The sequence below is a fragment of the Chinchilla lanigera genome, unplaced genomic scaffold (assembly GCF_000276665.1).
Source record: "Chinchilla lanigera isolate Chin_1 unplaced genomic scaffold, ChiLan1.0 scaffold00033, whole genome shotgun sequence".
NCBI classification, from domain to species: domain Eukaryota; kingdom Metazoa; phylum Chordata; class Mammalia; order Rodentia; family Chinchillidae; genus Chinchilla; species Chinchilla lanigera.
In genome coordinates this window covers 3894601-3909160 of record NW_004955434.1, presented here as the reverse complement: position 1 = coordinate 3909160, position 14560 = coordinate 3894601, and the positions used below count along the sequence as shown (strand labels likewise).

General features: G+C 42.0%; 2 protein-coding genes across 3 annotated transcripts in view; both read left to right on the top strand.

Moving 5' to 3' along the window:
* Tjp2 (tight junction protein 2) overlaps positions 1-14560 on the top strand; it is a gene marked incomplete at its 5' end in the record, with an annotated part of 141873 nt that overhangs the window by 14080 nt on the left and 113233 nt on the right. For both annotated transcript variants that reach the window (XM_013516340.1, XM_005388570.2), the window contains 1 exon segment: positions 12641-12761. In XM_013516340.1, the coding sequence (XP_013371794.1) occupies positions 12641-12761 (121 nt within the window).
* LOC102004966 (ubiquitin-conjugating enzyme E2 variant 2) lies at positions 4138-5174 on the top strand. Its single transcript, XM_005388563.2, has one exon. The coding sequence runs from the start codon at positions 4179-4181 to the stop codon at positions 4614-4616; it is 438 nt and encodes a 145-aa protein (XP_005388620.1). The 5' UTR covers positions 4138-4178; the 3' UTR covers positions 4617-5174.

Genomic DNA, 14560 nt, shown 5'->3' with positions numbered 1-14560 from the left:
TTGTAAGTTATTTGGGAGAGGCAGTCAAATGATTTTTATATTTCATTTTATCTGATTAATTGCAGAGTTTAAAAATCTGGGAACAATCACAGTGGAGAACTATGTGTTGGAGGAGGTTATAGCTGCAAGAGAGAGTCAGAAAATTTTTCAGGTCACCTTTGTTCTTGCCTGCTGAAAAATGAAGATTGAGGGAAGGTTTTTATTTTTATTTTTTTTTGGTTTTTTCTCTGGTACCGGGAACCGAACTCACGACCTTGCGCTTGCCAGGCAGGCGCTTTGCCGCTGAGCTAAATCCCCAGCCCCGAGGGAAGGTTTTTAGTTTGTTTTTTGAGATGGAGTCACTCTATTCTCTAGGCTGGTCTCAAACTCCTGGGCTCCAAAGATCCACCTGCCTCAGCCTCTTGAATAGCTGGGACTATAGGGAGAAGCTGGGATACAAGGAAGGCTTCTTAAAGAGGTATTAGGAATGAAAAAAGGATAGCTGGGACAGGTAGAAGGAAGGAGAGAGAAGAAGGAAAGAAGAGAGAGAAGGAGATAACATCCATTGAGTGCATATACAATGTCTCACATTGTGTAAAAGCCCCGTATTGTGGTCTTGGTCAGTTTTACAGATGATGACAGAGGTTCACCTCACAGTTGTCTTTCCCTTGTGTCATGGGGTTGGTATGACCAGGGACCCACAGGAATGGGTGAGGATATTCATGGTCTCTCACCATGCAAACCAGGAGACAGATGCATAGAAGTAGGAAAAGGAAAGAGGTAGCTGCTGCTGTGGGCTGAGCGGTTGGATTGCTTCTCGTACCATTATGGCTGTGTCTAGATATCCCCCTCGAAGCCTCATGTAGTCATAGGTGGGGCTTTTCGGAGGTGGCTGGATCCTGGATGCAGGAATCAAGGATGCAATAGTGGGATTGATTCACGGGGCGATACTAGGATTAAGGATGTGAGCAGATATCTTTTTTTTTTTTTTTTTGTAAAATCTTTTTGAGGCAGGGTCTTGCTATGCAGTTCAGGCTGGCCTTGAGCTCACTTTGTAGCCCAGGCTGGTCTCGAACTTGGATTGATCCTCCTGTCTCAGCCTCCCGAGTGCTGGGATTACAGGCATGCGCCACCACACCCGGCTGTGATCGGATATCTTATCCCTGGATAAGATGTAAGGGACAGAAAGAGGTCGTCACTTGTCACTTGCTGCTTGCTACACTGCTGGCTGCCTTCTGCCTGCCTTGCCTTGCCATGAACTGTTTCTCCTCTGTGAGTCCACCCTATCTTGGAGCCAACCAACTATGAACTGAAACCTCTACAAACTGTGAGCCAAAGTCAACTTTTCCTCCTTTAACTTTGAATGTAGGGTATTTTGTATACACATTGGATTGGGTGGGAGGAAAGGATTTTTTTTTTTTTTTTAGCCACTGAGCTACACCCCACCCCAAGGGAAGAATTTACTTTTAACCCAGTAGTGAATGCATTCTGGTGATGATTCTGAAATGCACTGGCTAGTTTAGGCTGAACAGGATGGACTTAGAAGAACAGCCAAAAGTAATCTTTTTAACTCTTTGATAATTCTTTCATATTGTGTAGTTTGCTTTTCTTATGGTGCCTCTTATAGCAGTTCATATGCACAGCAAATACGTAAATAGATATTATGTGGATGTTGAGAGGAGAAATGAAATACTTGCATATAGTCAAAAAGTGTATTTTTAGTAGAGCTAAAAAATTAAAAGTAGCTGTTTCCTTGGCTCTTGTAGTTTCAGTTGAGGCTTTTTCCAGCTTCCTAATAGCAGACCACACCCTGTGGGGCAGCCTGTTTGGGTCATTATCTCATTTCCAACTTTTGAAGCCCAGTAACAGTTCAAACACTGGAAGAAGGGTGTCCACTTACTTTTTCTCCAAGATAAAGAGTAGACATAATTAGTTCAAAGGGGAAGTCAGAGCCAGTGTGGTGGCACACACCTGTGATCATAGCACTCTGGTGGCTGAGGCAGGAAGATCACCATGAGCTGGAGGCCAGTCTGAACTACATAGTAAGACTGTTTCTCAAAAAACTCCAAACAAATAAAAGGTAAAAAACAAAGGGAATGTGAGGAAGATCTCTGATGGTTTATGCTCAATATTAGTGTTTTGGAGAGAAATTGAACATTTTGGCTTAAAAGTTTCTTTCTTTCTTCCTTTCTTCCTTTCTTCCTTTCTTCCTTTCTTCCTTTCTTTTTCTTTCTTTGTGACAAGGTCTCACTGTATAGTTCAGCCTGGCCTTGAACTCACTATGTTGCCCAGGCTGGCCTCAAATTTGCAGCAATCCTCTTGCCTAGACACCTGAGTGCTGGCATTACACGCATGCGCCACCATACCCTGTAAAATCTTTCTTTTTGTCTTTTGGAGTAAATATATTTTAAAAATTCTTAAACATAGATATGTAATAGCTGTAGTTGTAAAGAAATTCGAGAACTCTAAGAGAAATAACTAATACATATTTCTAAGCAATTTCTGAACTAGTAAGGAAAATGTTATAGCACATGTCCGGATGGGGTATTTTGGTCAAATTAATTTTTTTTCTGTTCTATTGTCCTTACGCATTATTATAAAGGATTTCCCATAAAGATGACATTTTTTTTGGAGACAGGATCTCACTATGCAGTTCAGGCTGGCCTTGAGATCACTTTGTAGCCCAGGCTGGTCTCAAACTCACCATGATCCTCCTGCCTTAGTCTCCAGAGTGCTGGGATTACAGGCATGCACCACCATGCCCAGCAAGATGACATTTTAAAAATAAAAAATTGAACAATCTCATTCATACTTGGAATAAAGACAAATTCTTTGTTATATTTGTTAAAGCACAATTATTTTCCTAATGAAAGACTCAATTTTAATTTTGTATGAGATCAAAATAAAAATCACTTTGTTAGAGCTGTATGTTAAATGTTGGAATCCAAAATTCCAGTAGCATCAGGCGGTCCATCTCTGTAATCCCAGCACTCAGCGAGGCTGATATAGAAGAATCACAAATTCCAGCCAGCCCAGGATGGCAAATTCAAGCCCAGTTTCAGCAGTTTAGGAGTTTAGTGAGATCCTGTCTCAAAAAATACAAAAAGGCCTAGGAATTTAGCTCATTGAAAAAGCCTTGTGTTCAAGCCACAATCTTGCATAAAATATGTATATAGACATATATATCTACATATATATATATATCCAGCATCTATCTCTGTATATCTCTATAGATCTATATAAATATATATATCCAGGAATCGCAGTCCTTCGGGTGCTAAGGCAAGAGAATCCAGAGTTTGAGGCCAACCCCAGGCCACATAGTGAGTTCAAGGCCAGCCTGACTACATGTTGAGATCTTTTATCTAAAAAAAACCCCAAGAAACAGAAAAACCATAAAACATGCCATTTATAGTATTGTCACTTTCATTGCAGTAAAATAGCTTGGTTTTTTTTGTGTGTGTGGTTAGCTTCAGGGTTCATTTCTTATTCAAGAGGGGTTATGTAGTAATTTTCATCACATGTCATTAGAAACACAAGTTGTTAGAACAAAGGCTGCTGTGTGAGTGTAATTACATCTTCCTGTATGATTAAATGAAAGCTGTATTAGAGCATTTTGCAAGGGTGGCAGCTGTAGCCAGCCACGTTCCAGTTCAGCCCATAAAAGAATTCCTGTGACTAACTGGTACTAATTGTTTGCAGAACAGCCCGTGGGAGTAATGTTCACGAATACTGTGGAAATGCACTGTTCCAAGACCAAGTGGTTTGTCCCTTGTTTTTCATCACTTTATTGTGGTCAGATTATATTAGTCATATAATCAGCCCAAGGGAAGTGGGCATTCTTTGTCTTTTGGTGGTATTAGTCGTGGTAGAAAACTTACCCTTTTTAGTCTTCATACCTCATAAGTGGGAAACTGAGGCTTACAGAGTAGTTGAGAGTTATTTAAATCACCCAACTTCAACTTTTTTGTCGACACATCTGTAACAGATTCATGAACACTTCTTACCTTATGCAGGTAAATGTATTAATTGATGTGATATACTTTAATATAGCTTAAAATATATTAGTTCTCAAGGTAAATATTATGATATAAATAATGAATAATATGAATAATGAGAGAACAAAAGGGAAATAGACAGTGCGATATTTTCTTCCCATAACCCAAAGAATATTGGTGTGTGTCGGGCTGTAGGAGAAGATGGCGGTCTCCACAGGAGTTAAAGTTCCTCGTAATTTTCGCTTGTTGGAAGAACTTGAAGAAGGACAAAAAGGAGTAGGAGATGGTACAGTTAGCTGGGGCCTTGAAGATGATGAAGATATGACACTTACAAGGTGGACAGGCATGATTATTGGGCCACCAAGGACAAATTATGAAAACAGAATATATAGCCTGAAAGTAGAATGTGGACCTAAATACCCAGAAGCTCCTCCATCAGTTAGATTTGTAACAAAAATTAATATGAATGGAATAAATAATTCCAGTGGAATGGTGGATGCACGCAGCATACCAGTGTTAGCAAAATGGCAAAATTCATATAGCATTAAAGTTGTACTTCAAGAGCTAAGACGTCTAATGATGTCCAAAGAAAATATGAAGCTTCCACAACCACCAGAAGGACAAACATACAACAATTAGTTTTAGTGGATCTCAAACTTGTCTTAAATCAACAACCTTCTACTCATATTAATGTCTTGATTAAATATCACAAAGCAAAATACCCACACATTAAGTAAAAGAATTCCAGCTGATAAACATGACCTGGACATTTGTAAGAATATATTTAATAAATGTTCACCCATTATGTTTTCAGGTAACAAGAGGAAAAATGCAGCACAACTTTTCTTTCTCTTGTTAAGGCACTGTCATTTAACCATGAACCTGGAGTCCTCCAAATAGAATTCAGGTTTACAAGATGAAAGCATGGGAAGAATTGTCAGATGTCAGTGGAAACGTGTGTTTCTGAAAAGTAAAATCTCAAGAAGGAAAAACAGAAATGGCATGCTTATCCATCTTGCTTAGTGAAAGAGCTACAGTTTGAAATTGTTCAAAGTAGCAGGTACAATGAATATTGTCACAAATTGTGTTAATTTTTGAAGCAGTGTGGGTGCTGACTACTAGTAGTATCAAAAATATGTTCAGGATTGTTTTGATACCTGTATTTATAATAAAAAAAATGTTGGGGGGGTTGATGAATTTCTGTCAAAAGCTGTTCCTGTGTGTTACATGTAACAGACATGGTAAATATTTGTTTACAGTCTTTGTTAAATAAACCATGCATTTAAGTTTAGGTGAAATCAACAAAAGGAAATAGGTATATGGATATGTGATTTTGAGATTAGTCTTAAAATGTAAATAAAATGTAGAACGTGAAAAAAAAAAAAAAAAAGAATATTGGTGTGTGTAATCAATTTGGAGACCACTGGTTTAAATCATTCCAGTAAAAAAAAGAAAGAAAGAAAAGAAAAGATAAAACTTGAGAGAGGGCTGGGGATTTAGCTCAGCGGCACAGCGCCTGCCTGGCAAGCACAAGGTCGTGAGTTCAATTCCCGAAAGAAAAACCAAAAAAAAAAAAAAAAAACTTGAGAGAGAAAAATCTATAGGAGTGGAGATCTAGCTTCCTGGGGGATGGGAGGAGTTTGGGGTGTTATTCTGGACATCCATGTTAATCATAATCACCACCTATCCCTGGAAATCATGCTTCCATTTATTTCCCTTTTATATATGGATTTGTTTAGACAAGGAACAGCATAATTCCTGTATGTTGCCGTAGCATATAAAAAAGTAGCTTGAAGAATTTGGAGAGGAAGGGGGTATATAAATCTGAACTCAGGGTAGCAGAGACTACTAAATTCATAGAAATCAATTTATTAGTCAATTTCATAAGTATAATTGGGATCCTCTGGGATAGCAGTGGCCTTGGGCAGAGATGGATCCAGAAGCTCAAAAGATGTGAGGACATTTAACTTGCTGCTGTTTTTCTCAGCTAGGTACTACTGAACAGCCGTCTCTATGAGGTGGGGGACATGACTGCCAGAGGCCCAAACTCCACATGTGCCCTGATTACTAGCGCCAGCGCAAAGAGCCTGTTTTTCTCCTAGTGTCGTATTTTTCATTCCAAAGAAGACTAGTGAATCCAGTCTTGGTCCTGTGGACCGTGGCCCCTGAGGAAGCCACCGTAATCGATGGCCCACCCTTAGCTCTTGGAGAAAGGGTAAAGAAGCTCCTTGAAGCGGTGTGGAGAGTCTTACAAAAAAGAAAGAGGAGATGGATTTTGAACATCTCCAAACAATATATTTTCATGTAACAGGGCTCATCCTTTTGGGTCTAGAGGTATTTACAGAGATATTTTAAAAACCCCAAACAGAATTGTTTCTTAATTAATTAATCTTTGCTTTTGCTATTGACCCAAGCAAGGAATTTACAGCAGTTATAAATGCATTGCTATACAGTGACAGCTGGAATCCCACCTTCATTCGACAAAGTGGGGCCTTTTAGAGAGAGATATTTGTTGAAAGAGCAAATCTGTTTCCGATTTTAGTACATCTAGAGCCAAGCAGGCTTTTTGGACCAATTATTACCAGACCTTGAGATAAATCACCTCGTATGCCTGTTCTACGTGAAGGCTTAGTGGCCTGAAAGATTTATGTGCGGATTAATTGGGGAGTGTACATTAGATCATTGTGTTTAAAACCGTGGTCACTCCTGCAGATCATTTTCATTAGTGCTTTATTCAGAACTCTTCGGCCTTACGTAACACAGACATTGGGAGGAGATCTGAAAGACCTTTTCCTCTCCCCCTTAACCTCTACCCCTGGCACTGTTGGTCTGACCGCTCTAGTCAGGGCTACACAGAGCACAGAAGGCAAGGACTGTGGCTTCCTGTGGAGAAAAATGAGTTCATTGGCTTTAGCTGAACAGTAACCGAAATTTACAAGACCTTGTTCTGCAAGCAACAAGATGAGGTATAAGAAATACATGGCTATTCTGGAGGCAGCTGTGGGTATCACCCCGCTTAACAAGAGAGAACTTCTCCCCGAGAGCAGAAGACACGTGAACCTTTGGCAGCACCCTGGGTAAGCAGAGGCACCTTGATGCTTCAGGCTAGAATTGTCCATACTGGCTGTTTGGGGTACGCAGACAGAGAAAAGGGGCCTTTCTCCTGGGGTGAATTCACTGAGAACTTTACTTTTTCTTGGTGGATGTGGTGTTCCCAGACGGTAATGAAATTCTTCTGTAATATTTGTAGAGCTCGAGAAGATGAAGTCATGGGTGTGTTACGATATTACAAGCAAGATGTTAATTTTCTGAGTTTGAAATTTTTAAATGTGATTTGCAAGTATACCAATGCTTGCAGATGAAGAAAATGTGCCTCGGTATCTTTTTCAACAAAGCAAGTGTTTTTCTGTTTAAAGCATTTGGGCAGGGGCTGGGGGAGTAGCTCAGTGGTAGAGCACTGGCCTAGCATGGGCAGAGCCTTGGGTTTGATTCCCGGCATGGAGGCCAGGTGTGTGTGTGAGCAAAGTGTATGGGCAGACTGTATTTTCAGGGAAAGCTTCTTCCTGAAATGGCAGTTTTCATGTCACAGCTCTTTACAATGCCCCTCTGATTAACTGTGCAGATGAAGGGTTTGGAAGTTCTTCTCCGCCTGGTTACAGGCCTCAGGTAGAACTTCCTTGGCAAAGGTCCTTCTTTTGGGTCTTTTACACATTGGAGAATTGAGTCTAAGGTGCCTGCGTGGTAGACAGTGTGTTTAGGATCTGCCTGAGCCACGCAGTGGCAGTAACCAATCAACTTGAGGTAGCTAAAGCAAATGAAATTTCCTTTTAAAAAGTATAACATAACTCGTTTTGATCCTACAAGCAGTACACATCATTAAGGAAGTTTTAGACAATAAGGAAAAATAAGAGGGGAAATTTGCCCACAGTTCCACAGAATCACCAGAATCATGAAGGTGGTCCTTGGAGCTGGGTAGGAAATTTGGCAGTGTCTCCAGACCGTTCGGTTGTCGTAACTCAGGGCATTACATTTAGTGGATACGGGTCAGAGGGTCTGCACAACATTTGACAGCCCACAGGACCCCACCCGCCGGCCCAGTAGTATTCCCGGTAAGACACTGGCTTTCGATAGATTTCTCCCTATCTTAAAAGACTTTCTTACTAGAAAAAATAGATATCTGGTAAATTTTAAGGATGGACTAGACTGCTGAGACAACACTTTATTTGTTCAGTGGTTGGTGGAGCTAGAAACCAGGGCTTCACCTATGCTAGGCAAGCACTCCGTCATTGAGCTGAATTGCAGCCCAGATATAAGGATATTATTATTCTACTGTTCTGCTGCTGAAAGTAAAAGGAAGATTGTATATGTCTGGAGGGGGAAAGAGCATCTGTCTATGTAGGTTAATGTTCTTTAGCCAGGGCTATGGAAAACGTGTTTAATGACCGAATTGTGCCCCCCTCATCTCTGTCTCTACCACTCCCATGGAATTGAACCTTGAACCCAGGGCCTTCACACTGAGCCACATCCCCAGACTTTTTTTTTCCCCTCTTATTTTGTATGAGGCAAGTTCTCACTAAATTGTCCAGGTTTGGCTGGGATTGTGATCCTTCTGCCTCAGCCTCCCAGAGAGCTGGAATCACAGGATTGTCTCATCACACTGGGCTCAAATTAGGGTTCTTAAGGAGCCTATGAGATCCAGCACATCAAAACTTGAATCTTGGTCTCAGAGAAACAGAAGTTTAGAACTGGAAGATTGGATGTGTTCCTAGGGCTGGCAAAAAGGTTTCATGTGGTAGGCACTGCTAGAACTACCAAGCTGGGGAGGATCCTGAGGCCACATCTGTGCTGGCCGGAAAGGAATATTGTAATTGCTTAGGAATTTTTGTTTCAAACATATATTTAAGGAGTTTGGGGGAGCTGTAATATATGATCTATGTATTTACCATTTCTTTCTTTTCTTTTTTGTGGTTCTGGAGATCAAACCCAGTGCCTCATGGCCTGCTAGACAAGCACTGTACCATTCAGCTATACCTTTGGCCCCCCCCTTTTTTTTTCTGAGAGAGGAAACATTCCCTGAAGCCCTATGAAAGAGTACTGTGTCAGAAGACAAATGCTATCTTCCTTGTATCTATAGTACTTGGAGCTCTTCAAGTACACATGGACAGAAGGTTGCTTTGCTGACGCCCCCCCTCCTCCCCCCTGCTTTCTTTTTGAGGCAGTCTCACTATGTAGTTCAGCCAGGCTTTAAACTCACTTTGTAGTCCAGGCTGGCCTTGAACTCACGGCAGTCCTCCTGCCTCAGCCTCCTGAGTGCTGGGATTACAGTTGTGTGCCACCACATCCAGCCAAGCTCCACTTTTTGTTTGCTGACCCCTTTGTTACCTGACAGGCTTCCTTGAAGTATGTACCTATTGTTTACAGCGCTTACAGACAACACTCCCTTCTGGGTATCCGAGGAGGGTTTATTTCCTGCTGACAGATGTTAATTTCATGAATTAGCTCCACATCTTGCAGGGATACCTTGATGTTTTATTTCTTAACTTTACTGTGCACATGAATCACTCTGTTAAAATACAGGCTGTGTGTGATTCTGCAGGTTGTGGTGGGGCCTGAGATTCTGCAGTTTCTTGCAAGCTCCCAGCAACGCTGATGGTCCAGGCAATGTCAGTGCGTGGATTACACTGCAGGTCTTCCAGAGATGCCCTTCCCGACAGCTTCTGGAAGGTATCCTGCTGCTTCCTCTCGTGTTAGTCCCCAGCCGTCCCCTCCCTGCAGACCTCAGATGTTAGTGGCAAGAAGGTAGTTTATTGGCTGTGATTTTATAAGAGAAATCTTTCCGGGAACTTTCTGATCAGAGATTTCTATGGAGTTGATTGGCTAAATTGTGAGGCTGATTTTCCTCTAACAATGCTGTCCCCGTGCAGGACACAGACATTTCCGAAGCAGCTGTGCCTGCATTTTAAAACATAATTGGATTTCAGACGTAACCTGGTTTTCAAAACCTCAAGAATCTCGTGCTCTCCTCTCACCTCCTCACTGCCACTTACTTCCTCCTTTTTTTTTTTTTTTTTTTTCCTCCGGTACCAGGAACCGAACTCACGACCTTGCGCTTGCCAGGCAGGCGCTTTGCCGCTGAGCTAAATCCCCAGCCCCTTCCTCCTTTTTCTTACTATCTGGGAGCAGGCTGAGCTGGGGCTTCGCGGCTGCGAACTGTAGTCACGTGTTGGCCAAGACAGCTACCAGCCGACAAGTGACCGAGTGCTGCCAGCTCACCGCAGCACAGTTGGGGAGAATTATGCGTCTGCCTCACTGCCCAGCCTGTGCTAGGTATGCACGAGTACTGCCAGCACCTTCTCAGTTTCAGGATAGCCACAAATGAAAGGAAGAAAAAAGAAGAAAAGAGTGACACCCAAAACAAAAGTATTGAAGCACCCATGGATCTTCCCTTTAAAATTTATAGTTTTTTAAGTTCTTACACACTTTACCTGGCATTACTTTTAGGTATCTGTCAAAACTATTATAAACCAAAAATATATTTTAATTGTTTCTGCCAACTTTTTCTTTAGAAACTCTCAGCAGTTTTAGAGTGCAAGGCATGGCAGCACGCACCTGTAATCCCAACACTTGGGAGGCTGAGGCAGGAAGATTACTGCAAATCTGAGGCCAACCTGGACTATACAGTGAGTTTATGGCCAGCCTAAACTACATAGTGAGATCATCTCCAAAAGAAGAGTAGATTTTAGAAACAACTGACTGTTATGTGTATCTTTTACACATGTCAAAAACCCTTGGAATATTACCAAAAAAAAAAAAAAAAGTTAAAGTCAGGATGTCTTAGAAATGCAAAAAACCTGACTGAATTAAAAGCAAGCTGTTTTCATGAAAGAAACAAGGTCTGTTTGAAGCTGATACCTGTAGAAAAATTCCATATTCAGGCCAAAAAGCATAAGGAAACCCATCTTGGTTGGTGAGCCATTTATTTACACGCGCTGGGCGGGGCTCTAATCCCTGGCTTGCACTGTCGGGTGTCCAGATGGCCCGCTTTCGCCCTTGTCTGCACTTCCTGCTGATCCGGGAGAAGGGAGATGGGCCTCCCGCCTGCACAAATAAAGTCCACACCCTCCTTTCTCCCCGCTGTCTGTCATGCAGGGAGCAGAATGCTTTGCTCAGAGGACACAGTATCACTTCGAGGAGCAAACGGCAGAGCGGGGCCAGAGCCGGGAGAGCCGCGTTCTTCCTCCCACTGGGGGTTTTCCCTGTGACTTCTCCTGGGAGGTCGCCAGGGCCGGCACAGCCCAGAGATGTGCGTGCCTGCGTGTGGGGCGGGAAGGGCATCTGCAGGCGTCATGGACGAGTGCACCAGGGTATTTCTTGGCGGGTTTTTTCTTGGCTGAGGCAGAAAGAAAAAATATTTGCTATCCTTTCTTACAGTGGGCAACTCACAAATAGATGAACTGCTACTATAGACGCTGGGAAAAACAAATTATATCTTTTAGTTTAAAATGTTTTCTCTGTGGGTGTGGTGGCGCATGCCTGTAATCCTAGAATTTGGGAGGCTGAGGCGGGAGGATCCTTGCGAGTTCAGGGCCAGCCTGGGCTACAAAGTGAGTTCAAAAACAGCCTGAACTGCATAGTGAGACCCTGTCTCAAAAAGAAAAAAAAAGCTTTCTCTATTATACATTTTTTTTTGGTCTTTTTTTGAGACAGGGTCTCACTCAAAAAGAAAAAAAATGTTTTCTCTAATATATATATATATATAGATAGATAGATAGATAGATATAGATATAGATACAGATATATATTTTGAGACAGGGTCTCACTCAAAAAGAAAAAAAATGTTTTCTCTAATATATATATATATATAGATAGATAGATAGATAGATATAGATATAGATACAGATATATATTTTGAGACAGGGTCTCACTATGCAGTTCAGGTTGTCCTTGAACTCACTTTGTAGCCCAGGCTGGCCTCGAAATCGCAAGCATCCTCCCGCCTCAGCCTCCCGAATACTGGGATTACAGGCATGCACCACCACTCCCAGCCTCTATTATACATTTTTAAATGATAAATATTGAGTATGTTTTACCACAATTAATTTTTTTTTCTATTGCTGTTTTCTGAGTATTGTTTTCATCTGATTTTTTTTTTTTTTTGGTGGTACTGGGGATCCAGAGTAGAAGGAACCCAAATGTCCATCAGCTGATGAATAGATAAATAAAATGTGGTATACACATACAATAGGATGGTAAGTAATCATAAAAAAGAATAAAGTTATGATATATGCTACAACGTGGATGAACCTTGAAAACAATACGTTAAGTCAAAGAAAACAGTGGCAAAAGGTCAGAGATGGCATGTGTCCATTGATGTGAAATGCCCAAAACATGTCCGTCTGTGGAAAGGAATCTCACTGGGACAGCGCCTATGCTAGGGGGCGCAGAGGGAGTGAGGGAACTGGGGAAGGAAGGGGAAGTGGTGCAGACTTTTGGAGGTAATGGAAATGCCCTAAGTGGATTATGGTGATGGATGCGCAGGGCTGTGGGTATACTGAACGCCATCCGGGGGTGAACTGTATGGTATGTGAGCTCTGGCGCACTCCTCAAGATGTCAGCGTACTGGGAATGACAGGGTTGGGTTCTAACCACGCTGTCTTTTCCAGGGTGCGGAGAAGCACGTTACTATCCTCTCCCTGCGAGTGGGACTGGCACCCCGGCTCCAGCTCCAGCCAGAAATACTCCACTGAGCACAGGCCCTGGTCAGGGCACAGCCTGCCTTCCCAGGTACTTGCTTATTTTTTGTCAACCTAGTTACCAAGAGTTTGAGGTAAATTAGTTCTCATCCTAGTCAAGGTCACCATTTTGATGTTGCTGATCAATAAACTTTCTTTTTTTGTTTGTTTGTTTGGTTGGTTTTTTTTTTCCAGTACCGAGAATCGAACTCACGACCTCACGCTTGCCAGGCAGGCGCTGTGCTGCTAAGCTAAATCCCCAGCCCCTGATCAATAAACTTTCAAATACAATTGAATGCTAATGTCCTATTTAGCAAAGAACAAAAATATCTTACCTGTACTTAGGTCTGCATTGAATGTTCTGACTTTGACCAGCATTGGGGAACACATTTTCCTGGCTAAAGCGTATTAAGTACAGCTCCCGGGGTCCACCCTACATGCCTAGCAGGTGAGGTTGGGATTTGCTGTCCATGGTGTCTGGGTTTGGAGGTCATTTTGGTAGGTCACATCTTTTTTTCATTGTCATTGAGGTAATAAAATTATGTAACAGTAATAAGTACTTTGCTAAAGATGTAAGACAGGCAACACAGTGGCTTCTAAAGATTAATTATGTACAAGTGTTTAGTGAAAGAGCTAAGAGTGAGTATTATCTATTTACTGATTCAGTTTTAAGTATGAATTACATAAGATTTACAAGGTATTAAATTTTGTTTTGACAGATGCAGGGATGTATTTGTTCCTAGCTAGACTTTAACCTCTGATTATAGGTCAGTCCGTGGCTGCCTGGAATGGGGCTGTGCTTTTTCTCACGTGGTGGGTTTGTAATTCCTGTCTGTGGAAGCTGGGTGACTTCCAGCCCCATGTGAGTACTGGAGCTTAGTGGCACTTGTGCTGTACCCTCTAGAATAGCAGATGGCTGGTCAAGCGAAGTCCCACTGCTGCTGCCTTCTAACTGGGTGACCTCGGGCCCTGGTCTTGGTGTTTTTTGAGCCTCAGATCCTAATGGGCACTGACATGAAGTGAAGTGAATTAATGACTAGCAAGCACCAAGCACATACCAAGGCCTGTCTTGGAGGCTGGCTGTCTAAATGGGGACCTTTGCATGCGAAAGTCCTCAGCTTCCATTGAATCAGCGGGGCTGGGGTGGGTTTTGTTTGTTGAGATGTTCTCTGCATAGTTCTTATAAGTCCAAAATGTAAGATGATGGATGTTTAATAGACTCCAGAAGTGATTTTCCTAAGACTAGATTTCTAGGTCAGGTCTGGTTGTTGTTTTTGTTGTTGTTGTTGTTTTTGCTTTTTCCGGTACTGGGAATCAAACTTATGACCTTGCACTTGCCAGGCAGGCACTGTGCCGCTGAGCTAAATCCCCAGCCCCTAGGTCAGATCTATTGATTTAGTCAGCTGAATTAGATGGACGGTATATAATATACAGAGTGTGTCTCAGTCCATTTGGGTGGCTGTAACAAAGTACCTTAGACTGGTGACTTAAAAACAACTGAAGTCTATTATTATTATTATTATTATTATTACAGTATTATTATAGTATTAAGGATTGAGCACAAGGCCTTACACATACTAGGCAAGCATATTACCTCTGAGTTACAGTCCTAACCAGCCCTTTTTAAGTTTGATTCTGAGATAGGTTCTCACTAAGTTGCCTAGGCTGGCCTTGACCTTGTGGTCCTCTTTCCTCAGCCTTCTTAGTACCTGAGATTGCAGGTGTACCCCACCACAGCTGACTCACTTGTTTCTCTCTCTCACTCTCGCTTTCTTTCTCTGTTTTTTCTGTCTTTCTCCCCTGTTTTTCCCTTCCTTCCTTCCTTCCTTCCTTCCTTCCTTCTTCCTTCCC